Source organism: Passer montanus, unplaced genomic scaffold (genome assembly GCF_014805655.1).
Source record: "Passer montanus isolate IOZ18808 unplaced genomic scaffold, ASM1480565v1 scaffold93, whole genome shotgun sequence".
Classification (NCBI taxonomy): Eukaryota; Metazoa; Chordata; class Aves; order Passeriformes; family Passeridae; genus Passer; species Passer montanus.
Window position 1 is genome coordinate 2411276 of NW_024374701.1, and position 27576 is coordinate 2438851.

A 27576-nucleotide genomic window follows, 5' to 3' on the forward strand; every position below is an offset into this window, starting at 1 on the left:
CAAAGTCGGCTCAGACACATAATACAAGGTTAATTCTGTTTGGCAGGGGAAGAGCAGAGTTCAGTCTTTTCATGTCAGCTTTTCAAAGTTCACAGCTGAAAAAAAAGGTGAAAAAATGCACATCACATACAGGGACGTGTTTGACATCCACTCGTAGCCAGATTAAGAGGGTGGTTCTTTGTGAGAAACAACATAAGCATCTGACAAACACTTTCCCTGAACAACTGCAGAAAACAAAGAAAAACATTCAGATTCCCCTGACTGGATGAAACCTGTTCCCAGCTACAACCAGACAAGCAGCAACATGGACTTCAGAAATTATTTGTCAAGGGATGAGACCCTGGAACCACTACCTAAGAACTGGGAAATGGCCTACACGGACACTGGCATGATCTACTTCATCGAGTGAGTAACTCGCTCCTTGGAGGAGAGCAGTGCTGGTGGCTGCATTCTGGAAAAGGTTGCTCTTTCACCTCTCTTCTTCTCTTGCTGCTTCTATTTCTTTATGAAATTTACTATTTTCCTGCTGTTACATTCCTTACTCATAGTCTTCAATGTTGCATGCTCGATACAATTGCCAGGAATTGTGCAGGAAGATTTTATGGTTCCACCTGCAATTCAGTTTGTTTGTTCTAAGTTTTGTATCTCACAAATACAAAGCTGGATGAGTATTGCTAAGTGAAGTGTGACATAGAAACCTTCTCTGTGTCAAATTTCTCTGAAATTTGAGACCCTGTTTAGCTTTTCTTCTCTGCTTTTGTTCCTTGACTGGGAATGGATGTTTCAAAATACAAATAGACCAGATGAAAGCCCAGGATAGGGAAGTAGCTCATGTGTGCACATGTAAAACTGCCTCATTTATGAATCCTAAGGCAAAAATGAAACAGAAACCTTCCTGAGAATTTAGCATATGAGGAGGCTAAAAATATTTTTTTTCCTATCAGGTAGAAACAGCTGTTATTCCCATATGAGCTTTTGGGGGCTGGGGGGAGGATCCGTGCCTCTAACACTTCCTGTATGCCCTGGAGAGTCTCCAGCGTGCTGGTGCCTTTTCTTTTTAGCATTTTATTATGTGACTGAGGCACAAATAAAGGTTGTATTATCTGAAGCCTACAGTTTTCTACAAAAGTAAATACTTGAAGGAAAGTTTCTTCAGTGTGAGGGAGTTCTCTTACTGGCATGTGTTCTGCTCCACAGTCACAACACCAAGACAACCACATGGCTTGATCCCCGACTCTGTAAGAAGGCCAAAGCTCCTGAAGATTGTGAAGATGGAGGTGAGATGTTCAGAATGCATTTATCACCTGTCACTGCTAAATGTATGAGTTTATCCCAGCTGGATACAGTCTATTACTTCTGTGGTAGAAGCTTCTCCCTGCTAGATGTGACTCTGGAGCTGGCAGCATAGTGCTGAGTGTCCCCTGTTTGGTGGCATTAGGAATTTACGTAAGACTGGGAAAGTCTGTGGTGTATTTTCCCTGGAGTAGTGGAATCTGGCCAGATGGAAGGTTTATCTGCATTCCTGAGCAGAATGTGAGATGTTTTGTTCCAGTAAGTGTCATTCTTAAGGAGAAAGCTCCACATGAGTGATGATCTCACTGGAAACTGTTGTATAGGTGGAATATGGCAGGAGAAGGTCCATAAGTAACAAAATATAGGAATAACAAAGAAGGTATGGCAAAATGCCTATTGCTAATGATAACTATTGCATGTGACATAGTATTTGAATGCAGAAGCTAAGGGAACAATCTGACTGATATAAATTCCTTCAAGACTTTCAGGTCAGTAGCCTCCAGGCAGGTAATTTCTGCAACTATTTGCTACACAGTTGGGCAATTTAGTCTGCTAGAAAAAAGTATCAGGTAGGTCTGTCTTCAGCAAATGCCTGACATGTTCCAAAAGCTGAAGCAGGCTCAGAATGACCTGTCATCCTCCAAAATTGCCCAGCCTGACAGACGTGTGTCCATAATGAAGCCAGCTGGAGCATTGGCTGCATACTGCTGCTTGTTAAACATACATGCAGCTCTTTAAACAGAGATGCAGGATATCCAAATAAACAATAGTTAAATTAATAGACCCATTGTGTCTTTAGTCAGACCCTGTGGAACAATACTGGTATTAGTAATTGGTGTCATATGCTGTCATATGCTGGGGAAATTCCTGTTATTGTCAAACTTAGGCAGCCTCAAACAAGATTGCAGGGCAAATTTATCCTTAAAATGTCTGTCTGTCTATATTAATTATTCTAATATTTAAATTTCCATGGTCAAGATAACTAGAACAATAAACTTGATAAGCTGACCTCTGTGGTAACTGCTTATTACCTTCAGTCATGAGCTGCTGGCTCTTTCTTACCAGACGCTGAATTTGCCATAAGAAAAGGAGCCTTTTGGATGTAATTTTCAGTACAAACAGGTCTTGACGTTTCTTATATGTTTAAAGTGGTGTGATTTCATTGAATACAAGGCTCATCATTTAGTGCAAGAAAAAGTAAGAATTGCAGGGCTTCAGATTCCCTGGAACAGGCTTTTACCTTTCATCAGGGGAGAAAATGGGACCTGTATTTTCTTCATATATTTCATGAGCATACGTGTTCTTTAATAAAAACTGATATTTGTGGATAGTTTTCCCTTGTTACGGAGAATTCGGTCTTTCTGATTGCAGAACTTCCTTATGGATGGGAGAAAATAGAAGACCCTCAATATGGGACATATTATGTTGAGTAAGTGCTAATTATTGATTTGGCATACATAAAAATTGAGCATGAAATTCTGAAGTCCTTGATCCCCAGTAAGCAGAGATTGTAATGCAGTGAAAGGCCAGGTTGGACAGGGCTAGGAGCAACCTAGTCTAGTATCCATGCTCATGGCAGGGGGTGGAACTGGATGGGCTTTCAGGTTCCTTCCAGTCCAAAACATTCTGTGATTCTGTGAAACTATTAAATGTATGCAGGAAAAACAGCTCTGGGGTCACAAACTCATGGCACAAACTTCTGGTAGCACTGGCACGTGGGAAAATCCACAGACTTAAGGACTTAAGGACTGTTTTTCATTTGGGGAAGGAAAGCAAGTTGCAACCAAAATAACTTATAGATGGAAATGAGCTGATGTCATTTTCTTAGCTTAACAAAAACAGAGTCACTTGACTTAAGAATGGCATCTGATAACTTTAAAAGAATAAAAATAACTTGTAGATCATTGCTGTCTTCAAAGAGCCAAGTCAATAACCACTAAACTGCCACAGGAGCTCTTTTGAATCTCCTTCAGGCCAGAGGAAATTAAATCTCTCCTTAACCATGGAGAAGAAAAATGGTAGAGTTGAAAATGTAGCTTCAGAGAACAAGCAAACATTTTTCACTTAGCACAACCAAGGTATTTGAATTATGCTCAAATGTGTTGGTTTTCCCCTCATATGCTGTATTTCTCTGTCATCTGTTAGGGAAAAGTTGATGCCTGAGTCTGTAAACAGTATAGGTAGAAGGGTCAAGAGAAAAAGCAGGTTTGCTCAGATCAACTCTGCCTGGTGATTAAAGGAAGTAAAATTTGATTTGCCTCAAAGTAAGTAAGCTGCTGAAAGAATGAACATACTTTCAGTATTGATTATGAGAGGTTTTTTGTTCATTTTTCCAGAGCATTCATCTGACATAATAAAAAATAGTGTTTGTAGATGTATTTTTTGGGGTTGTCTTTTTTGGGAGGTGGTCAGAATGTTTGCTGTTGAAATCCTGATCTACCTTTTGTATGCCTGCAGTCATATTAACCAGAAAACTCAGTTTGAAAATCCAGTATTGGAAGCCAAAAGGAAAAAGCAGCTAGGACAGACTGATGCTGGCCCTTCCAAATCAGGTATCACTGAATATTGTATTCTTTGTCACATATATCTTTATCTGCAAGTATGCTTTGTAAAAATCCAGTTCTGGAATTCATGAGTGCATCAGCCTTGTATTTGTGTTAGCCATTACAGTGTTACCCTCCACTATTTTTTGGATTTTTTGAGGGATTTTTTCATGTTAAAATTTAACGGAGGCACTAAGACTGCTTTTAAATAATTTTGGTTGTTCTGAAGCTGGTTGTCATAAACAGCTTTGGAATATATGGAGGGTTAGAAGAGCCATCCGGAAGTGCAGGTAAAGCTCCACTTATGCTTTTGATCTACTTTAAGCTTGGTATTCAAGGATAAAAATTGGGAATTTAAGGTGGGAGGTTTGCATACAGCTCTGTTGCAACCTGTTCAGAAAAACTCTTTTCCATTCACTGAACTCAGCTGGAAAATGAGTGTAGCACTATCCTGTCTGTTTGTTTATCCTTTAAGACTGCTTCAGAAGCTGAGCAACAATAAACAAATCATTAACCTTTGTGACACCTTAAAAATAAACAAAAAACTTACCAGAATTAACCCTGGTTTCCTGCCCTCCTGACTCTGTATTCCATAATTCCAAAGGGCCAGGGAGGTCTGTCTTCACTCAAGATCCATCCCAGCTTACTGGAGCACTTATAAGGACATCCCTGAAAAAAAGTACCATGGGATTCGGCTTCACAATCATCGGAGGGGACAGGCCTGATGAATTTCTCCAGGTGAAGAATGTGTTAAAAGATGGACCCGCTGCACAAGATGGAAGAATTGCTCCAGGTCAAGTGTTATTTCTGTAAACTTCCGTTTCCTGGGATACTTTGGAGAACATGGCTTTGAGGCACAGGAGGTTGGACGACTCCATCCACATCCTCACTAAATAAAATATTTTCATATTTGTGAAAGATCTGTGCAGAGCAGTGGCTGAAAAGGAAAAGATGCAGCATTCTAGATGAAAATTGACTTTAAGGGCCCTTCTGAAGGCTTCAGTACTTCTGCTTTAGCAAAGACACTTGTCTTCATGTTTATTCATAGAATGGTTTTCCTCTCTGTAAGTGACGTAAAAATACTGTTTGAATCCTGGTCTGTTTTGCCTTGTTCCTACCAAAACCATGACACCGATTATTAAAACCCACAGGAATGAGGAAGCAAAGTTGTGTGAGCTGGACAAGTGAGGAGAGAAGAGGGATGAGCAACCCATGAAGACTTGCATATTTTTTCATAGTTATTACATGTGTAATTAAGTTACCTATAACCTTACCATAACATCTGGTTTGCATATTAGAAAGGGCAAAATGCTTCTTTACGTATAACACAAACTCTTCAAATGGGTAAAAGAATTCATACTTTGAATGATAAATAGTATTTTACTTACAAAATGGAACAATTTCCTGTTTTGTTGCTGATGTATTGTTTGAACTTGTTTGTATGTGGTTCATTTTCCACCTCTGCAAAAATGAAAACAATCCTGCAGAACTGTTGGAATAAAAAGATGTGCAGCTATTCCGATTGTAGTTCATGGAATAAGAGAGATCCTGTTTTACTGATGCCTGGGCATTAAAGGGATAGGACAGTTTGCAGGACATATTGTAAATCACATGCAAAGTTTCAATCAAAATTATGAAAACACAGAACAAGGTTTTGGGATCTGAAGCCCACATAATTTCATTTTGGAAATGTATTCGCAGCCACATGTGGCAGCTGTAAGAGTATGGAGCACGTGTGTGTGCACAATCCTAGCTTAAGTTCAGCCAGTCCTAAAATACACACGGGGCCAAAAAAATCCGATTTATTCTGCATTGGGTTTAGGATGCTCTGCAATATGAATTAAAGTAGAAGACATCTGCTTGCTGTAGTGTGCGTGCTCTGCTTCATCTCCCATGACTGTACAGTATCATTTTTTAAATCTGCTGCAGATTAAACTTTATATATTTAGTGCACTGTGTCCTGAGATGAAATAGAATAAATGCAAAGAGGAAATCCTTTATGCTTTTTGGCAATATTAGACATGAGGTAATATCTCAGACACTAGTTATTAATTTGAAGACAGCACTGTGATTTCTTCAAGGTAGGCTTTTGTTGAAGGTTTTGCTTCTGTTTTTGACACTGTCAAAATTTCTTTTGTAACAGGCGACGTCATCGTGGACATAAATGGAAGCTGTGTCCTTGGCCATACCCATGCAGATGTTGTCCAGATGTTTCAGCTCATTCCCATCAATCAGTATGTGAACATGACTTTGTGTCGTGGGTACCCTCTTCCTGATGACAATGAAGACCCCGTGGTGGATATCATGACAGCCACGCCTGTCATTAATGGCCCACCGGTGGCCAAGGGAGATGCTTCCGTGTCCAGCCAAGATTTAGTAGCAGCAACAGTTGTGTTGGACCAGAATGGGAAAGTGTTGGTCAACGGTCGCCTGAACGGCCCTTCTGTGGATTCAGCAGAGCAGAGGGTCTCCTTTGCCTCCTCAGGAGGCTCTCAGCCAGAGCTGGTCACCATCCCTCTGGTCAAAGGCCCTAAAGGCTTTGGGTTTGCCATTGCAGACAGTCCCACAGGCCAGAAGGTGAAGATGATTTTGGACAGCCAGTGGTGCCAAGGCCTGCAGAAAGGGGATGTCATCAAGGAGATTTGCCATCAGAATGTGCAGAACTTGACCCACTTGCAGGTGGTGGAGGTGCTCAAGCAGTTTCCAGTAGGAGCGGAGGTGCCCCTGCTTATCTTAAGAGGAGGTACAGACAAAATTGCAGTTGTCATATAGGTTATAAGCTTTTAAAAGTCCTATTTTAGTCTAATATCTAAATAGTGTCCAGTTTTGACAGCTAAGCAGCAGTTCATTATATCTCTGAGCCATTATGTTCTAAGTTTGATTTATACCCCTGACCATTTAGGGTGAGAGCATGTTGCTGGGGTTTTGTTCGAAGTTTTAGTTAGGTTTTTCTTCAGGTTTTTTTTTTCCTCAACAATTATATGGTGACATGTTTATGCTCTGTCTCTTCCAAGTCTCCGGGGAGTGCTAAAGCAAACACGTGGTCTCCAGTATAATGCAAAGCATATGATGGACTGAGTTTTGTGGGGTTCTCCAAATATATTCTAGTAACTGTGTCTGTAGTGAACAGGGGATTGCAGGAGATGGGAAGAAGCATTAGCAAAGAGGTGGGGCTGATCACTGGGAATAGCAGAAAAAATTCAGGTTTTTCCTTTGCATCTTCACACCTCTTCCTTGATGGTCAGTCACAGACCAGAATGCATCTTCTCCCCAAAAACTGTAGTAGATAGTGTGTGTCTTTCAAAGGAAGCTGAATCTGAATGGATTATGAGGCAGCTTGTGGCTGCTCAGTGTCCCTTCAGGCTTTATTGTAATGCTGACTTCAGCCACTGGCATTTGCAAAAAATCTCTGGATCTTTTTCTGTGTAAATACTACTATTCCTTAGTCAGCTAAGGAAATAATTAGGTTCTTTGTGGCAAGTGAAATTCCTTCAGACAAATTCATGAGTCTCCTTATCCTATGAACTGAGGGGTGACTTGGTTGACCAGCTTCTAGAAGAAAGAGAAATAGATATTTTTCATTGTTGTACAGCTTTCAGTTCTAATTGAGACTTCGCTAAAGTGATGGTTTTGGTCACTTTGCCATTTAAAAGCACTGTGAATCAGCTGCTGTTATTTTTACCCCAGAGGCAGCTGAGTTATATTGGTGAAATGTTGTTGAAACTTCTTGTAACCTGCTGTTAAAGCTACTTTCTATTTTCTTCAGGTCCACCCTCCCCTACTAAAGCTGCCAAAGGAGTGAGTATTGGTGATGTATTTAACTTGTTTCTGACCTGCTTTGTAATCTCATTTCCTCTGGATTTTAGTCCCTGTGATAACCTGCAAGATGGTTTAGCAAAACCACATCTACTTGGTAGGCATAAATTCTTTGTCAAAGTACCTGCTGTTAAGAGTACCCATTAAAAGGGAAACAAAATATGGCATCTCTTTTTTTAATTCCTAAAGGAAGTTTATGATCCTTTGATTCTTCTCAATCCTCGCATAGAATTAATGGGCTGGTTAGTGCTCCCTTCTGGAAATGCTTATCTTTGGATCCATATTTTCAGCAAGTCTTTATGGAGCTGTACGTTCCTAGCTCAATACTCATTGCTCTTGGAAGTTTGATGTGTCAGGGCATCTTTAATATATATTAGCTCAGTAAAGAATCCTTGGTCTTTATAGAACAACCTCTGATTTAATAATGCTGATATTAATGCTTATGTTTATTCTGGAGGTTTCTGTTGTAAATTAGGCTGATCGAACACAGATACTTCTTTAAAATTGCTTATTGTACAGAACATATCGGGGCAATTTATGAAAACCCCATTATCAGAACACAGCTGTAACTTCTCTTTCTATCTTTATCCTGCTGTTTGAGTGCAACCTTAGTTGTATCCCAGCAGTGGAATGACACAAGCACACATGTTCAGCATGCTCAAAGATGACTGTGCTCAGTAAGATCTTCAGATTCAATTCCTTGCAAGCATCCACCTGCCTGCACTGAATAAATCAGAGCAGAAATCCCTGCAGTTGGAGGGCCCTGGCCCTGTCAGCATGGACCCCAGGGCAATGTGCTAAAAATAGTTTAGACTTGGGGACTGGCATTCTGTTCCAGCACATATACAGCAGCAACAGCCCACTGAGTGCTCGATGCTCAGTGGCATTAAGCAGCGTGGCAAAATAATTAACTTTAAAAGGGCAAGTTCTTGTGTTTATAAACATACAAGAAGTGTCAGACTGCTGAATGGCTCCGGGCAGTTTCTTCTGCTCTTGGTGAAAGGGCAGATGTACGTCTGTTCTGCTCCTGCTGTGGTTTAGCATGCACTGCCATGTGCCAGTTTTCCAGGCTGGGTTGCAGCCCAGAAGAAATGTTTAGAGTTATTTTGTTGCATAATTGATTGGGGATGTAGATGAGGGACCACAAGGATGTTTGGTGTCCTTGCCTCATGAACAAGAGTGTTGCAGCTGTCAGATCATGAAAAGGCAAATAGCAAGTTGTTAATACCTCACACTACCCAGGTGTGTCCTCCTGCCCCATATGTATATTGTTCCAGCAAACAGCTCATGCTGGGAGCACCTCTGGTGCTTGTGGAGAGGAGCCTGGCAGAGGACAGGAGGCAGTGCCTGTGGAGCAGTGTGTGTGCCTATGGTGCTGGATTGTGGTCCAGAGCCTGGCAGGACCCTGACAAGGATTCGGTGTCTTCTCCAAATGTGATTGGTCCTTTATGCCCCACTTCATCCCATGTGTTGGTAACTGTCAGCATCTGCCCATCTTCACTCCTCTCTGAGCATCAGTCACTTCAAACTCTTTCCAAGCCTAGTCTCCAGTAGAAATTCATGTACCAGTGAGAAAGACTTTAGTACTCTGGTCAGACATATCCACTGGAAAAGCTGTAATTTTGTTCCTTTCTTCCTATGTCTTTCTTCTGCATGGTGTTCATTGTCTTTGCACCCAAAAGTGTAGTCATGCCTTTATATAATGTGGTTTTTTTTATTTGTGGGCTGTTTCAGAAGGACAAGCAGGACAGTTCTGGGAGTTTGGAAGCTGTCAGTGATACCATTCCGCAGCCGATGCCCTTCCCACCCTCTGCTGTGCGACCAGGCTCTCCAAAACTGGACCCGTCTGAAGTATACCTGAAGTCTAAGACAATTTATGAGGACAAACGTAAGTACATCATCTTCAACTTGAAAATACTCAGTTATGAAGGAATTTTTCTTTTGTTGCATGTGCAGTAAGACTACTGGGACTTTGTTGCTAAGTTTGTTAACTTGCTGTGGATAAAACATTTCAAGTAATGCATAATTCAAACAGCTGTCAGAAAAATTAAAAAAAATAAAGTATGTTTCAACCGTATTTTCAGTAAAACAATTAATTGCAGAAATAATGTCAAGGATGGTTCTGAAGTAAACTGCAGCAAACCTGCTTATAAAAGTAGTTCTGAGTTGTGTTACAGAGTGGCTTTTATCCTGGTCTGCTGCACAGATGAAGTTGAGATTTCTGCTTTGAAAATTAATGATACCATTTTGAAAAGAGGCTATCACTGTATTTCTGATTACTGTGTTTTGTCACTTGAAGACTCAAGAGTGTACCACCAAAGCATAAGCCTTCAAGAATCCCTCAATAATCCAAGATAGTTCCTTGCATATTTTGAAATACTGTTTTTTTTTCTTAGCTCCAAACACAAGAGATTTAGATGTTTTCCTGAGAAAACAAGAGTCAGGCTTTGGTTTCCGGGTGCTTGGTGGAGACGGACCAGATCAGCCTGTAAGTGAAACTGCTCACAGTTATCTCATAGTATTGCTGTTGGAATGATCCTACTCTGTTATCCTCATTTCCCATAATCCCATCCAGGCAGTTCAGTGATGGCAAAATTGATCAATGTGCTACCTGCCTTTCAGAGATCAGGAATTTGTCCCCATTACCTTTATTTTTTCCCCTCTTCATGGACTCCAGTCTCCAAGGTTCTGTGCCCTTCCCACTACCGAGCCCATCCTTGGCCACATTTTTTGTCGGGCCAAGGACAGTGGTGGTGTTTCTACAGCTCTTGCTGTGTCTCGGAGCCCTTGGAAGGGCCATGCTGGTCCCCAGCCTTTGTCCATTGTCACCTGATCCCAGTGGTGATCAGTCACTGGTGAGCTGTGCACAGCAGCGCATCCTGGGAAGCAGCTGAGTGGAAGGAAGCAGTTGCTCCTCCAGTCAAAATTTCATTAGGCTGTTCCTTTCCTTTCAGCCCAGTGAAACGAGGTTTGAGATAGTGACACACCCCGTTTATTCCCTGCTTCTCTCACTGGATTTTTAAGCATGCATTGTGTTAGAGGCGGTGTTGGGCAAATGCCAGAGCAGACACCCCTGGATGGTCTGTTCTCCAAGGGCAGGTTTTATGAGACTCTGCTCTATTTTCAAACATGCATACATTTCTCTTTGGGAAGAAGCTCTAAGACTTGTACTATATATCAGGAACCTTTCTTTAAGCTGTTTAACTGGAGAGAAAAAGCTTTCGGAATAGATCTGCATAGATTGTTTTATGATTACAGTGAAGGAGTTCAGTTTTACCATTCCCAGCTGTGATCCAGTGCTAGTCTTTTTTTTTTTTCTTCCTCCCTCACTAACATGCATTTAAAGTAAAGAGCAAACCCAGAGAATGTTACTTCTGTTGCACTTTATAGCATTTGTGGTGTTTGGTTTCCATAACACCCACAGCTGTTAGGAAGTGTGGAGCTGATGTCTTGAGTGCTCTGTACTGATGAACTGCCCACCATTCTTAACCTCCAGCAGTACTAGCTGTGGTTACCCTTAATCTTCAATTTAGTTTAAAGTGATTGTAGCATGTGAAATTGAGTGTCGTGTTCTTCTCTGTATTATATTTAGTAGCACTTTTTGAGGTGGGGGATAGGCAGAACTGTTGATATTTGAATTCATTATCTAATTACCAAAAGCTGAGAGCTGAAGCATCTTGAAATGTGGAACTGTTTATAAGCAACTTTTCAGAAATAAACTTGAGTTTGTTCAAAAGCTTTTATTTCTTCCCCAGTAATTCTTCCTCAGTCTTGGTAAAAAAAATAAAAATAGAATGAACGTCAGAGGTTTTTGTGTCATAAATGTCTAGGAAATTATATATATGGTAAGTACATGGTGTGTGCTCATTTAAAAAACTGAGCTTTCTAATAAACTGGAAAACATGCCCAAGAGAGAGGAACTGACAAAAGTATAGATTAAAGATTTTTGAAGTATTTAGTGGATGCTTTGAAACTCCGGATTGTCTCCACTAGATCAGCTTGTGCAGAGTACAATTGCTGGCTGCATTTCTGCTAGAGCTGGACAGTGAGGTAGTCTTTAAGAGTCTTCCCCAAAAGACCTCTTCTGCACAGTTTCACCTGGATTCCAACCACTGTGTGTTCTGATCAACTCACGTTCCCTTTCAAACTCCTGGACTCTGCTCACAGATTTATATCGGAGCCATAATCCCATTGGGAGCAGCGGAAAAGGACGGGAGGCTGCGTGCAGCAGATGAGCTGATGTGCATTGATGGAGTCCCTGTGAAAGGGAAGTCACACAAGCAAGTTCTGGATTTAATGACCAGTGCCGCTCGGAATGGGCAGGTGCTGCTCACTGTCCGGAGGAAGATCTTCTTCAGTGGTAGGTATCTGCTTGCCTAGAAAGAGCACTTATGGCTTGTAATCAAGTCTGCTGAAGCTGCTCTAGAACTTAATTACTGCACTGGGGCTGAGCAGCCTGAGATTGAGGAGGGTCAGCTATAACTCTTAAATGGAGAAAAGCAGAATTTAATAGGCTTAGACTCTGTTGCTCACTAGCTTGCACTGCTCACACAGGTAAGGCTCTGAAAATTACGATGCAAGGGTGGTTTCTTCAAACTTTTTTGCAGGTAGTAGTTAGAACAGCCATTAGTGCTATGGAAATTGCATTATAATGCAGTCTGTTTTCTCAACATCCCAGAACGGTTTGGGTTGGAAGGCACCTTAAAGCTCATTTTGTCCCATGCCCTGCCATGGGCAGGGACACCTTCCATATGCTGTATTCTCAAGTCTTTCAGCGTTAGTGTGTAGGAAGATGAACTGTATTCAAATGAGAGCTGTTTCAGAGCAAGATCTTGAGATGCTGCAGTTTTAGATCAGTGTCCAAATAAACACTTTACAGGAGATTAGTTTTTGACTCCATGAATGACAAAGCTGGTGTGGGATTTACAGCTGACAAGGGCCCCCTGCTCTCATTAGCAGCTGCTGTTGCCACCTCGTGCTGGTACTGACAGCTGAGCTTCATGGTTATGCTGAAGTTGCTTTGTGTGATTTGTTTCTTATTTGTTGTTTGTCTATTCCCTGCAAGGGGAAAAGCAAGCAGAGGAGGAGGAGCCACAACCTGTCCTGACACAGAACAGCTCTCCTCGGCTGAGCCGTGTCGACTTTGCCAACCAACCATGCCCAGAGGTCTACGATGTCCGTCTGCAACGGAAAGAGAATGAAGGATTTGGCTTCGTCATTCTCACCTCCAAGAACAAACCTCCTCCAGGGGGTAAGTGCCATGTCCTGGTGGCTCTGCCTCTGCCTAACCTCACTGGGGCTTCTCCACAGATATCTCTTCCCGTGCAGTGCTGACATTTCCCTCATAGTCAGCTTTCACGCACACTGGCACAGCCCAGCCAGTTGAGTGTTGGTCTGTCTTTCTTCATATTTATGCTCTTGTTCACCCAGCTGTGACATAAATGGGGAAAAGGGAATTTATATCTCAAACCACCCATACCCAAGAGTGTGCACTTGTCCCAGGGCAGCATTTAGGATGCAGATACTTGTCAGGCTGTAGTGATGTTGCATTAATTCATTGGCATTTTCATGGAAGCATAGTTTAACCTTTGCTTTATATTACCTAATCAGGTAAAAATTCTTATTTTGGGGGTCTGAGGAAGTAGAGTGTACAGTGTTTGGTGGAAAACAATGAACTGTCTTTGAGTGTGTTTGTCTAGAAAGATCATCAACATGAAAAAGTAGTCTGGTCTGGTATTGCAGTTGTGAGATACGGACACGGCTCAGGAATAGTTGTCTCTAGTTCTGCCTCTGTGCTCGTCTTTGGGGAAAGAACTAAAATTGGTCTTTTTTCCTTCTACTTCTCATAACATTTCTTCTATTCTCCAGTCTGTCCATTCTGGCCCCATAGCTTTGGTTTCTGGAGGAGTCTGTGCCGGGCACAGTGTCACTCTGGGGTGAACTGAAGGAACCAGGCCTGGAGAGCTGGAGGAAATTTGAGACAATTATTACAAGTGCATATTCATCTCAGAGACCAGGAAAAGCAGTCCAGTCTGTGCAGAGCTGATGCAGCACCTTGCTGGCCTTGCACAGGCTCTCTTCTCAGGTCCTCACCTCTCTGAATCAGTCCCCAGCAGAAGTTTGATATATTTTTGAAGTGTGTTTAAGGGTTAATTTTTGTTTGCAAGTAAGAAGAGTTTGCCCATGCATCCGAATCTCTGTGTTACAGTGGATGTCCATAACTCTCTCTGAGCCCACACTGTCTGTCAGGGTCAATGCATGAAATGGAAAACTACATTATATATGGTAAAACCAACTGTTCTGGTGCGTTCCAGGGCCACATATTCTCACTCATTCCTTTGCAGATGTGATCCATTTCCTTCCCATGTTTTCCTTCATGCACAGCACTCTGTAGGTGACAAGGCCATGCAGTTGGGTTAGTGTCTCCATTCACTCACAATGAAGCATTCTTCATTATTTGCTGGTTTGTCCTGTACAAGCAGTTTCACCCTTTGGAGGAGGAGAGGAGGGACAAACACTGATCTCTGCTCTGTGGTGACCAGTGACAGGACCAAGGGAACAGCTGGAGCTGTGCCAGAGGAGAGTTAGGTTGAATATTAGGAAAAGGTTCTTCCCCCAGAGGGTGATGGGGCACTGAACAGGCTCCTCAAGGAAGTGGTCACAGACCCAAGGCTGCAAGAGCTAAAGCAGTGTTTGGACAACACTCCTCAGGCACAGGGTGGGATTTGTTTGGATTTTGGGATGTCCTCTGCAGTGCCAGGACTTGATGATCCTTGTGGGTCCCTCCAACTCGGCATATTTTGTGATTCTGTGACTGGCAGTTCTGGGTCTATGTGATGCTTATCTGATGTGCACATTGTAAGATTCTTGAGACTGCCCTGTGCTGGGCCAGGATTTGTATTTTCATCCTTGTGGATCCCTTCCCACTCAGGATATTCCTTAATTCTGTGAATACTTATGGTGTTGCTGTGCCTGTTCTTGTTTCTTAGTGATTCCTCACAAGATCGGGCGGGTTATCGAGGGAAGCCCAGCTGACCAGTGTGGGAAGCTGAAGGTGGGTGATAGAATCTCAGCAGTAAACAGCCAGTCCATTGTGGAGCTCTCTCATGACAGCATTGTGCAGCTCATCAAGGATGCAGGCAACGTGGTGACCCTCACAGTGGTGGCTGAGGAAGGTAAGGAAGGTGCTACCACACTATCAAAGTTGGGTATTAATCACTCCTGAAGTTTATTGGCTTAAATGGAGCATTTGAAGATGTTTGGAAATTAAGGAGAGTAAATCTTAGACTGTCCTGAGTTGAGTGGGACCCATGGGGATCATCAGCTCCTGGAAGTTGAATAAGTTGGAAGCTCATGTGTATGCTCTGGAAGAGCTGAAGGCAGGTGGGACAGAGAGAGGAGCTGCTACAACAAGGTGCTTATACCCAAAAAGGAGCTAAAATTATTAACAACGCAATGAAAAGTGAGAGAAAGTCTCATGTGTGAGAGAGAGAAAATGCTGCTAACATGGACACATCCTGTCTAGATCTTGTATTCTCCAGCCAAAGAGAAATGACCCCTCAGGGGGCTGCAGCGGCCACAGGATCATGCTTAGTGAGAAAATCTTCTCTCCCCAGCTCAGGGGCCCAGCTCCTGCTGCTGCAGGTGCTGCCAGAGCTCTGTACCCAATGAGGCCAGTGCTGCCAGGATGCTCTGTCCCTGCTCTAAGGCCACAGGGCCTCCTGCTTTCCAAATCTCTCAATATAAACCATGAGTTTTTGCTTTCTCCCATGTTAAAACACACAAATTCCCTAATGCTGCATCCCTGCGGCAGAAACATGCTGCAGTTCTGTCTGCCAAAGCTCCCCTTTGCAAAAGAGTCACATCCCACCACATGGGGAAAAAAACCTTGACAGGGTTTTCCTGCCAATCTTGCACCTGCAAAACGTGCTGTGTCACCTGAATAGTAAAGTGAGTCCTGGGGACTGCAAAGTCCCGTCTTTGGGGACTGTGACTTAATGACAACTCCCATGTAACACTGCATGCACTGTGGTATTGTTTCTAAACAAAAGTATAAATATATACAATCCTGTAATTTGGAGAGAAAAGCTGTTTTCCTGCCCTGCATTTTCTTGAATGCTGCTTACGGGTTTAATTAAACTCCCTATCATTATTTTGTCAGAAAGTTGTCTGTCTTCACCTTTGAAATAAGAAATACCTAGAGCCAGGCTGTGAATAATGTCAGCAGATGATTCTCTAATTTCACATTTATTGCAAATATTTAACATGCCATCTCAGCTTGTAATACAGAATTTCAAAGACTTAATATTCTTTTTTGTTAATGCTTGAAGTGGAGAGACCTCTATAAGTTGTTATTTTTCTATTAAGATTTTTATTTTTATCAAATCTGGTTCATTCCAGTTTGAAGGGACACACTTAAAAGCAGTTGCCGTGGGTGATGTTTATAAAGCAACTGAAGTTTGAGTTGGTTGAATTAGATATGTTTTCTCTGCAGCTTTTAGTCATCAAATACAGACTGGTTTGGGTTGGAAGGACCTGAAAGCCCATTGGGCTGCCATGGAGAGGGACACCTTCCACTTGTTTTCAAAATAAGTTTTCTGAATATCATATTTCTACCCATTATTTGTGTATGACCTTACATGGACTTTGTGTAAAAACCTTTCTCACTGCGTCAGTTGCAGATTTGGACCCAAAATACAGAGAGAAAAACACAACCTGGGGAGACTCAACAATGAGAGGAAAGAACCCTTCAGTAGCAGGTGGTAAACCAGAGAAAAGATCAGTCAGGAAAAATCTGTGGCTCAGAGGAGCTGGAGTTGGTGTGTTTAGAGATGAAAAGAATTTTGTGACAGTGAAGGAGAAAGAAGCAGAACCGGTTCCATGAGTTCCATATATTCTGGAGTGAGAATATATCTCCACTTTGAAATTCTCCTTGAATGTAGCTGAAGAAATAGAGTTTAGCTCACAGTAGAGCCCTGCGTAGTGGGGGAATCCAGCATGGATGTGGGCGAGCTGGGGCTTCAGGCACTCAGGGAGAGAGCCAAGCCTCACAGGGTTGGTTCACACCCAGGAAAATCCAGAATACAGCTCCAAAAACACAAAATGCACTTTTTGCTGGAAGCTGTTGAGCCTCACAAGGCAGAAACCCTGATAGAGTTTGCTGTTCCCTAGCTTTGTCCTCTGAGAGTGCTAACAAAACCTGTTCCTGGTCCCCTTCCCTCCCCCCAGGCTTTCACAGGCCTATGATCTTTGCTTTTCATGGGAATAAATGAATTCCCTTCATGCGCCAGAACAGATTCTTTAACATTTTTCACAAAAGCAGGAGCCTGTCAGCTTTTATCACGTATTAGCTGGGAACACACAAGACGAGGCTGCAGAGAGGGCTGCAGGATTTGTACAAACAGATGGCGTTTTTCTTGCCTATGCTTCTAAATTAAAAATTGAGGATAAACCAGGAGTAAAAGTTGACATTTTGTCTCTAGAGAAAAACCTCTTTAAGGCATGTCATGAGAACGAGCAGATGTGCGGAGGGCTCGGGAGGTCTCGCATACCTGATAAATTCAGTGTAATATGCTTTAAATTTATCTTCCCTTAACATTCTTGAGCACCTTTTTGTATTTTAGTGGAATTCATTTGTTCTTAATTAAGAAATGCAGTGGTGTGCTGCACCTAATGGGGCTGGAACATCTCTAGTTTTGGTGCTGGGAATGATTGGGTTTTAACCCTTTCAGGGAAAAGGAGTTAATAGTTTATATTTCAGCACAAAAGTCCATCTTGGGCCACTGCTTGCCATTCAGGTTCCAGCTATGAGGCAGCTTTTTGCATAGACTGTGGTTCTTTATTCTTAAGCGAGAGTGTAATTTTTGTATCCTGAAACACAGGGCTTTTTCCAGAAATGCGCTGGATTTTTTGTAAAGTGCACACTAACAGTATTTTCCCTGGAGGGGAAAATAATAGGGAGTTATTTTAAATGGTTTTATCAAAACCTTATTTTTTACTTAGCTTTTGGAAGAAGGCAAAAGACTTTAACATTCCTCTTGATTGCCTGCCAGTGAACCCCTTCTCCCAAGAGACCAGTTCCTCACCTTGCCTGGAGCTGGGCAATGGAAAAGTGTTGTGCCTTAAATGAGTTGGCAATCTCCCTTTATTTGGTGGGGCCTTCACGTCTAAATCCCTATTTCTCCTGCAGATGCTCATTCACTTACCTTTACAGAAGGGTATTTTTTCAAATGGACATTGTTCTTCATCTCTTAAAAAAATCTTATGATAATGAATATCTGAAAAAATTTCATGGATCTGATCAGCCCTCATCCCCTCTGGATTTATCAAGTCGCAATCAGGCAATCCCTTCTGTTCAAATCAGGATCCATACAATTGTGCTGGTATTTCCAGAGGAAAAGCAGAGTAAAAGAACAAAAATAAAGAACAGAATTCCTAAGAATTTATTGAGCTGTGGTTGTGTCCCTGGCTTGGAAAATCCTCTCTGTTGTGTCCACATGAGCTCGGCTCAAGGTGTCGTGGCTGCGGTTCCTTGGGAGCAGTAGCCCCAGCACTGGTGGTGACCATTGTCCTGGCTGCAGATTTGTGAAGTCGTGACTGTTGATTTTGTTTGGATTCTAGAGCAACGTGGTCCTCCGTCAGGAACAAACTCGGCCAGGCAGAGCCCAGCCCCACAGCACCGACCACTGGGATTGGCACCGATCAACCCCGACAGGTTAGGAAAAGGGGCTGGGAATGGTGGGAAAAGCTTGGCCAGAGGGATTAATGTGAAGGCAATATCCACGTCCTTTCACCTTTCCATAGGGGAGCTACAGAAAGTGAAGCTGGAAAAGAAGTTTCTAATAGTTACCGCCTGTCCTGGCCTGAGCACAAGCACATGGCACAGCTGGATGCTGCTTCAGGTGTTGGCAGTCGTCATTCCCAGGTATGAAAATCCATCCAGAGGGTGTGGAGACACAGGGAATACTCAGCCATCAAGGCACTCTAGTGGCATTGCCACAGAGTTCTCAAAAGTAGAATGTTGAAACATTTCCCTGTTGGATACAGGTAGAACAGTTGTGTATAAAAACATACTGAAGTGTCTCACAGAATGTTTTTGCTCATGTTTCAAATGTGATTATCTCCTTTGGGTATTTGAACACTCATTATAGCTATGAAAGAAACACAAAATGCTTGTAATGGAGTGACTACAGACCCTTTGGCAAAGTTTCTTCAAGAATTTTGTGCCTATCTCAGACTTAGAAGGAAAGATGTTCTGAATGTTTGGATTTAGATTAAAACCATTACCCTGAGTCACCCCAGAGTTGGGATGAATGCTGTGTAAATGCTCAAAATATAGAAATATTGGGATATTTTTCTAGAAAAACAGAAGGTTAAATCTGCCTACAGGTCTTCATCTCTCTTTTTTCTTTTCCCCCCCTGTGACTTCCTGCACAGAATGCTGGCTGTTTCCCAGTGGAGTTGGAAAGGGGCCCTCGAGGGTTTGGATTCAGCCTCCGAGGAGGAAAGGAATACAACATGGGCTTATTCATCCTCCGTCTGGCTGAGGATGGGCCAGCAGTCAAGGATGGGAGAGTCCACGTAGGTTTGGCTTCTCTAATCAATTTGTTGATGCAGTTGATACATTAATTTACCCAGAGTGACAACAAACTCAGATTTTCACAAGCACAAGGTCCCAGAACAGCATCTGGGCCTTTGCCCTTCTTCCAGCTGTCCCTGTGGCCATGGACTTTTGGATGAGAAGTCCATTAACAGCTCTGGCTGTGTGCCAAAGGAATTGTCCGCTTTGCTGGGATTGCAGTAGCATCCCTGGGTGTGAGCAGCAGGTACTTGTGGGTATGTTAGGAGCCCCAACAAGAGATTGCACACAGTGCACCAGAGAGCTGGGAAGAGAATCACTATCCAAGTCAGTTAATTTTTAAGGAATGTTTATGTGTACATTGTGCTGCTGCTCTTCTATGTCATTTCTGAAGATACAATCCTGATTTTTTCCCAAATACTATGTTAATTCTTGGCTTTGTGTAAGGAATTCACTCTCTAATATTGTAGTAAAAGCAAAGTACATGGGTACAACAGAAGGAACAATGGTAAACGAGACTCTGTGGCTACTGCCCAGGGTTGATTTTCAGAGGCTGAAGCCTCCAGGTGAGCCGGGTACCCATGAGATGGCATCCTTTGCAGTCCTTGTGCTTCCCTGTTGCTGGCACGTGGCTCTGCCTCGCTTTTTCCTGCATTTGCAGAATGGGGCTGGCACATATACTTGCTGTGAGACTTAAATGGATTAAGTGGAATTCTTAGTATTCTTTACAGTAATAAGCATTTTCCCCCATGTGTTTGAGAGACAACATGAGTGTAGCATTCAGTGCTAATATTTTGTCTCATAGTCCTCCTTCAGGTCACACTGAGCTCCAGGGTTTTGCTTTTTGAGCAAAGCAACCAAAAAAATTGTTCAGCCCAGAGAAGGGGAGCCAGACCTCACCGGGGTCTGCAGCTTCCTCCTGAGGGGCAGGACCAATGGCAGGCCCTGGGGTAATGGCTGGAACTGTGTCAGGGGAGGGTTATGTTAGATATTGGGAAAAGGTTTTCCCTCTGAGGGTGGTCTGGCAGTGGAACAGGCTACCCAGGAAATGGTCACAACCCCAAGGCTGCCAGAGCTCAAAGAGTGTTTGGACAGTGCTTTCAGGCACAAGATGGGTGTCTTGTGCAGAGCCACATCTTTGATCTTCCCATCCTTCACACCAAGCCCCTCCCAGTGCTGGCATGTGCCAAGTCCCCAGCCCAGAGCACGGATGGGCCGAGCTCGCCCAGCCTGAGGTTATTCACACTTTTCATTTCTTGTCATCCGGATATGGTGTCTCTTTCTGGTTATACTTTAATAGTGTGAGGAGGAACTTCTTATCCAGCTAGCTGAGCTGTCCCGGTGTGTCTCAGTCCCAGCCTGTCCATGAGGAGCTGGCAGTGACCTCCTTTGTTAGAGTGACTTCAACAAAGCCCAGGAAGCCTAAAGAGGCAGCTAAAGAGGCAGCCAGAAGAGGCAGCTAAAGCTGCTAATGTTACACACCAGTGACATCTGTTGGTTGCTGTGTGCAGTGCCAGATAGGCTCACGCTCCCTTTTTTTCTCATTTCCCTTCTCAATTTTGCCTAAAAGAGAGCTGTTTTTGGCGTATGCTATTCCAGCCCCTTTGCAGCAGCCAGGGAAGTTAGTGCTGGCTGAAATTACCTGTCTGGCTCTGAGACCTCACCACTGATCTGCCCAGCCTGAAATAACAATTCCTTTCCTTACATCCAACCCGTTTTTGCCGTGTTCAGCTTGGCAGTGGGTGTAGGGAATATCCCCTGGATAAGGTGACCTCAGTCGAGTGTGATGTGGTTGATCCATGTTCTCCCTCCACACCATGATCCAGAATCAATGAAAATGTATTCAAGCACATCCTGTATCTGCCTTATCACTTGTAAATAAATTGAAAATATGGTTAAGATGTCTGGAATCTTTTCCTGAGCAGACAACCTCCATGCATGTCTGAATCCCCCAACCCTGGAGTCACATCCTGCTTGTCATCCATGGAATGGGCGTCACTAATGCCCACTGGATTTTAGCACGAGAAGGAAAACAGAAGCATCTGCGTCTGTTATTTTTTCTTTCTCAATTAAAAACTAGTTCACAGTGTCAGGGATTCCCAAAGACTAATCTGCCGCTCTTTTTTCCTCAGGTTGGTGACCAAATAGTGGAAATTAATGGAGAACCTACCCAAGGAATCACTCACACACGAGCCATTGAGCTGATTCAGGCTGGAGGAAATAAAGTTATGCTGCTGCTGAGACCAGGGACTGGATTGATACCAGATCACAGTACGTTGTCTCAAGGGCTTTTTGGTGTTGAGGGCGCGAGGCAGGGAAGTAAAGTAGGATAAGGAGATTCTGCTACTCGTTCACTGCAGGAGTTGGCAGTTGCCTTTATGACAGCTGTGCATTTATTATTGAATTAAACATAAAAATTAAAATATAAAAATTGAAAAATATCTATTTTTAAGTACAAGGAATATTTGGGGTAAGATTAACACACGACAGTACGTAGGAGCATTGCACAATCTGAAGTTATTCCATATTTCTAATTAGTTTCTCAGCTCTGTCCAAGCTAATCAAGTTTTTCTATAAAAATATGCTGATTAACCCTGATTGCCTTTTAATTTAAATGAAAATTCTCTGTGCTACAGTATTGTTAAAAGTTTGTTTCTGTACATATTTACTTCTGGTTTTAGCCTTCTAAATTATTAAGTGCTTTGTTTTTCAAAGCCAAAACTTCAGGAAGCAGGAAAGGGACAACTTTACTCTCCAAAGGCATTCAGTTTGATTCAAGGTGATTGCTATGTCTACAAAAAGAAACCACAACTTTGTAGGCCAAAACAAAACCCCCCAAAAAACCAGGAAGGACAGCAAAGCGAATGTTTGCAGGAGCCACAAAGTTCAGAACTGATGGCTTTGCATCTGACTCAGTCCCAAGACTGCAAATCAGAGACTTGTGGCAGTGGCAGCAGCACCACTTTAAAGCAAAGAACATATAATTTCCTGAAAATGCATTTTAGTCTTTTTAAGCCCTGATGCTGACACCAAGGTGCTGATGGTTAAACTTCCTAAATTGTAGGGTCACTTTTTCTGATAAGGTGTTTTTCAGTCAGTGATCAACCCCAAGCTTATCCTTTCAAAATCCCAAACACACAGTTTGAGCTACCAAACAATTTGTGTGTTCAGTCACTTACTGGCATTCACTCCAAGGGTAAAATCTGCTCAGAAATGTCTCAGTTTCTTTCCTCCGGGGAGCTAGAAAGGGGTCCTGAGCATCACTACTGGCCCTGCCAGTCACAGAAATTCCCTGAGCTTGAGGGAGAAACAGAATCAGACAAGAGGGAAGCTCTGGAGCATGTCCGGGCCAGCCCTCTGTCTAGAGTGGGGCCTGGGATGAGGTGAAGGAAGTGGTGGAGTGGGGAAGGGTTTATGGCCTCTTGCCTTGCTGTTAATCCCACATTTCTGATTGAAATCTTGCTTGCTGTACTCTGTAATTTTTTTTTTTTTGGTATGTACTTCTGGGCTTTTTCTCTTCCTCCTTCAGGTTTGGCTCCTTCCAGTCTGTGTCCCTACGTGAAACCTGAGCAACATTAAGGGCTTTCAGTGCTTTTCTTGGTTTTTTCCTTAAAGACTTGGTAAATCTGCATGTCTTGTTTCATCGCTTCCTATTTTTACAGTGCAAAGCTATGAATAACCCCACTTTTCACTGTTTCAGATTTCTTTAGGCATAACAGTTCTAGTTTGTTAGGTTTTATTAAACAATGTAGGTCAGGGACTTCTTAATTTGAAATTTTGCTGTGTAGGCCCTAAAATTGTTTTGATTCAAAGACTGTGTCAGTCCTGCAGGGATGCAGCATTCTGAGCACTAGATATTTTTTCCAAAATCACATCCTCAGGGTTGTTGTAGAACAACACAATGCAGAAAGCTGGCTAAATAAAGCTTTGAAAGTATGCTACTCTATAATGTTTTATGAATTGAACTCAGTAGTTTGCAAGTTATTACTTTTTGTGTGTTTAATCAAATCTCTTGACATTTGCTTCTAGGTGATTGGGATACCTACAATCCTGCTTCATCAAATGTAATATATGAAGAACAGTCACCGTTATTATCTTCATCTTCCCATTCTGCTTCCCCATCTGAAGTGTGTTATTTAGCAGTACCAGAAGAAGCTTTAACTAGAGTTCAGCTGCCTGAGGAACTGGAACAAGCAGAGAACACTGTGCCTGATAAGATAAGCACTTTAACTGAAAACCTTTGTGAGAGGAAGCCTCAGTCTTCTCCCCAGAGAACAAAGAACAGATGGGAATGTCCCTCAAGTCCTGCATTTGGAATCACTAAAGGTAGTTCAGAAGCAGCGACCAGAAGGGGCAGATCTGCCAGTCCAGCAAAGACAAGGGCTGCTCAAGGATACCCTCACATGGGATTCCACAGCCCCAGGAAAGGGGATCCCGGGAAGAACAATCTCTCACATAAATCTGACAGTTCCAGGAGTGAGAGTAAAACCACAGGAAAAGGGATGAAGAATAGTGACAAAAAGGAGTCTTCCCATGGAAATCGAGGAAGGTCAGCAAGTCCCCAAAGGCATCTCAGCCAGCCAGGAAGCACAGAAGCAGTGGGAAGGATCCAAACATCCTGTTCTGTTGAGCAGTTGAAAGGTGGGAATGGTAAACCAGAAGTCACTAGGAAAGAAAGAATGAAGCAGAATACCCCAGGAAAGACAGAAGGGTGTTTTGCAGACCAGCATTACTCAGTGTTTGGTGGGAATAACCTTCCCTTTAGGGACTCCAGGAGAAATGCCTCTGAGGATGATTTATTAACCAAGTCCAGCTCTGGAGACACAGGTTCCAGTAGATTCAAAACCTCCAGCCTTTCCAGTATCCCACTGCTTTCAATGGAGAAACAAAGGAGGGCAGAAACACAGGAAACTCTTATGCTGAACAGACACCATGGAGAGAGACACATGGAGCTGCCCAATGAAACCAAAGATGGAACTTCCCAACCTGAGAGGAATTCTCCAGTAAGGAAAACATTGATAACTCCTGGGCCGTGGAGGGTCCCAAGTGGCTGTAAGGGCACCCCAGCAGCAGGGGTGCCTGGAAAAGGGGTGTGACTGACTGAGAGACACTGGTTTTTAGAACATGTTCTGATCAATTTTCCAATAAGGGTAATTTAAAGCATTGGTTTTTCTCACACAGTTGTCTTTTTTTTTTTCCCTCAGAAACTGGTTAGAGGGAGGAAAGTATTTGATTTGTTCTTGAATTAGCTAAGCTCCATGAAGGACTTTCAGATTGCTTCAGTGAAACCCTTCCATGAGCTGCTGTCCCCGTGTCCCTTTGCAGGCCATGTCTGCATGTTGCACTGCAGTGTTGCACTGCTGCAGCTTCCCCAAGTATTGTGAACTCTGAACAAAGTTATTTACCGCCTGTATTGCCAATGTGATCCTGACTCACTTCCTGTTGTTGTGCCAAGCTGTCGACTGTATCCAGTCAATCTAACCCTTCCCACATGGATTCCAGTCAGAGAAAGGCAGGTTTGGGCTGAAGTGGGTGTTTTCTCTACAGCAGGTTGCATGCTTACACCAGAAAACTCATGTGTTCTTGCCGGGTCAGGGAGAACACGGGTGAGTTGGTTCTGTCAGTTCCAGGGCAGCAAATGAGTTGTTGATGCTGCTCAGTTCATATGTTTCCTGGAATTTTTATACCTAATACAAAACCCTGTAGCTAAATATGGTATTTAACGCAGTTCTGTAATTTTGCTTTTTCTGACACAGCAGAATCACTTTAGTTCCTTGATTCACAGGGATTTGGGTTGCAGACATCTGTGAGAGGAAAGAAAATTCTGGATTCTCTTAAATAACACAATTCCTTTGGTTTCACTCATGGCACCATGACACCTTCAGCCTCGGTGTGGAGCTCATACTGAAGTCCCATCTTTGATTATTTAATGCTAGTTAGGAATTGGGGTTTTTTCCCCTCTGTAGAGGTAAGAACTGACTGTAGGGCAGATTCAGCTACCAGAACAGCTTTTTCAGTGAAGTTCTTGCCTGTATATTTTGGAACTCTCCCCGATTTACTATGCATGTGTGACCAAGAAGCATTGATGACAAACAGGATACCGGAGACACACCATCTATGGTTTAGGCTGGCAGAGATGTTTTAAAGAGGGATGTTACCACCAGAACCTACTGACACATCAGTTCTATGGCTGTAAGAACAACAGAAATGAAAGTGGTTTATTTTATTCACAGTTTTAGTGATTATTTCCTGACATCGGGGATTTTTAATGACTGCAGAAAAGTGGTGAAAGGATGCCCTTGGTCCAGTTTGCTGGAGAAAGAAGAGTAAATCATTGAGCTTTAGTTACTTAAAATAGAAACATGATTTGCTCTTTGCAAGTGAATATCTCACTTTGGCTTTGAAACATTAAATGTTTTTGAAGGCTAACAAAGCACAGTGAGGCAGTTCTGAGTGGAATTCTTCACAAATACAGCTGACTGCTCAAACGGCTTTTAAACAAAGACTTGGGAATTCAAAAGGCTTTAAAGCAGCTCTGAACTGTGCTCACCTGCTCAATACCAGCTGAGCCACTGACACCAGGGTTGCTGTGTAGCATAACACGTACAAATACTCCCTGGGTAGAATATGACTGTGAAATATTTAATACTCTGAAGTAGCCTGTGTAGATATTGCCCTGTGTTCTTCCCCAGAGGTTGGTTGATGTTGAGCTGTGTGCACTCAGCCTGACCACTGAGTACAGTGAAAAATACAGTGCTTTAATTCCAGATGAATTAGCCCCACTGAAATGATCTCCCTGCCATCAACTCCTCTCTATTTTTCTATATGTTCATGTGACCTGATACTGTCTTACCTGTGTGTGATTTCTCCTTCCATAGATCTTGTATCTGTACTTCCTGCATCAAACTTAGCCATGTGGCTTTGGAATGCTACGCAATGTATGGATGTACTGGGTGTAAATGTTTATATATTGTACAGCACCTTTATACAGACTTCTGAGGTTCTGACTAGAGAGAGACCTGTAAATCGCTCATTATTTTTTATATAGATATTAAAAACAAATTGCAGTTCATGGCCTGTTGATTCTGCATTGTCTAAACCAGGTTCTTGCTTGGCTTTCAGGGGTGTGATGCAGGTTTTACCCACAAACAACTCTTCTGGAAAATTAATGCAGTTTATTATTAGAAGTCCTTGATCCCCCATTCAAAAAACAAATGTTCAGCAAAGACAGTATAAAAATCATTAAGTCCTGTCAAAAAAGTACAGCGATGAAGTACTCGTCCAATAGGTTATATATAAAATTGTAATCTCCTTTTGCATCTTACAACTTTTCCTCATATAGAAAATAGCTGTAAATAATTTAGTACCTGCTGCAGCTCTTGTATGGCTTTAGTGCTTGATGTTCCACACCAGTTCCTACTGGTTTCAGTGCTAGCTGCCAGGATTCAGCCCCATTAATCCAGTTTTTCTGTGCATGGCATGGGATGACATGATGAAGCCAGTGCATTCCGGATATTGTAGAACAATAAAGCGTAAGGAAAACTTCTGATACATACACAGAAAATCTGTTTAAAAATTGAAATTATACATTTCCTTTTTTTTCCCATTCTGCCCATAGTGCTGGTTTTCTTCTCCGGTGTCTGGTGGACATGTCTAGGACTGATGTTCTGTCATTACACTTATGGTTAGGGCTAGGATTCTCCCCCCATTAGGGTGAGAGTTAGAGTTGGGGTTGGGTGAGGGGTTAAGGTTAGGGTTGGGGTTTTTAAGGGCTTGACTTGAGAGGGGAAACCTGCCTTTTTCCATCATATGAGAAATTTAAAGTGAGCAAACACCTGTTTGTCTAATATTTTGGGGGACTAAATTAAAGGGCATAATCTATTTATTTGCCATTGTGTCAGTTTAAGTGGAGGCAACTGCCTCATTTCCCCATTTTAAGGGGTTCACTTGAAGGAAGCTTTCCCTTTTTCAGCATTTTAAGGGTTTAAATCTGCATTTCAGGGTGCTTCTACCCATGCCCCGGTACCAAATATCTTGTATAGGAGCAAGTCTGGCACACGAATAAACCTAACACCACCCAAGAGTCTATTATTTTTCTTATTTTTATTTATATCACCCTAATTAGAGACCCCAATGAGAGTAACACTATTCATATCATTACTGTTCTTCTCTGCCTAACCCTAAATACAGTTACGGTTATGGTCAGGATTAGGGTTTAGCATTAGATTTACGGTTAGGGTTTAGGATTAGATTTAGGGGTAGGGTTTAGGCCCCTGAACATGACGCTGGCCCGTTTCCCTATGCAACAAAACTTAGCAGGCCGGGTTCCTGATGCGAGTTTGCAGG

The 27576-nt window shown here is 42.6% G+C and overlaps 1 protein-coding gene across 4 annotated transcripts in view; it reads left to right on the forward strand.

Moving 5' to 3' along the window:
• Window positions 1–27311, forward strand: part of MAGI3 (membrane associated guanylate kinase, WW and PDZ domain containing 3) — a 54035-nt gene extending 26724 nt beyond the window's left edge. For 2 of the 4 annotated variants that reach the window (XM_039695808.1, XM_039695810.1), the window contains exons 5-21: window positions 231–405; window positions 1198–1277; window positions 2665–2722; window positions 3751–3845; window positions 4441–4629; window positions 5980–6579; window positions 7603–7634; window positions 9387–9540; window positions 10049–10140; window positions 11820–12012; window positions 12718–12903; window positions 14642–14827; window positions 18273–18366; window positions 18456–18576; window positions 19089–19232; window positions 21363–21501; window positions 23260–27311. In XM_039695808.1, coding sequence (XP_039551742.1) covers window positions 231–405; window positions 1198–1277; window positions 2665–2722; window positions 3751–3845; window positions 4441–4629; window positions 5980–6579; window positions 7603–7634; window positions 9387–9540; window positions 10049–10140; window positions 11820–12012; window positions 12718–12903; window positions 14642–14827; window positions 18273–18366; window positions 18456–18576; window positions 19089–19232; window positions 21363–21501; window positions 23260–24326 — 3605 coding nt within the window. In that variant the 3' untranslated portion in view covers window positions 24327–27311. Of the gene's footprint in view, window positions 1–230; window positions 406–1197; window positions 1278–2664; window positions 2723–3750; window positions 3846–4440; window positions 4630–5979; window positions 6580–7602; window positions 7635–9386; window positions 9541–10048; window positions 10141–11819; window positions 12013–12717; window positions 12904–14641; window positions 14828–18272; window positions 18367–18455; window positions 18577–19088; window positions 19233–21362; window positions 21502–22759; window positions 22851–23259 lie in introns of all 4 variants that reach the window. The other 2 variants (XM_039695811.1, XM_039695809.1) reach the window with 2 other exon arrangements.
• The last annotated feature ends 265 nt before the right edge of the window (window positions 27312–27576 follow it).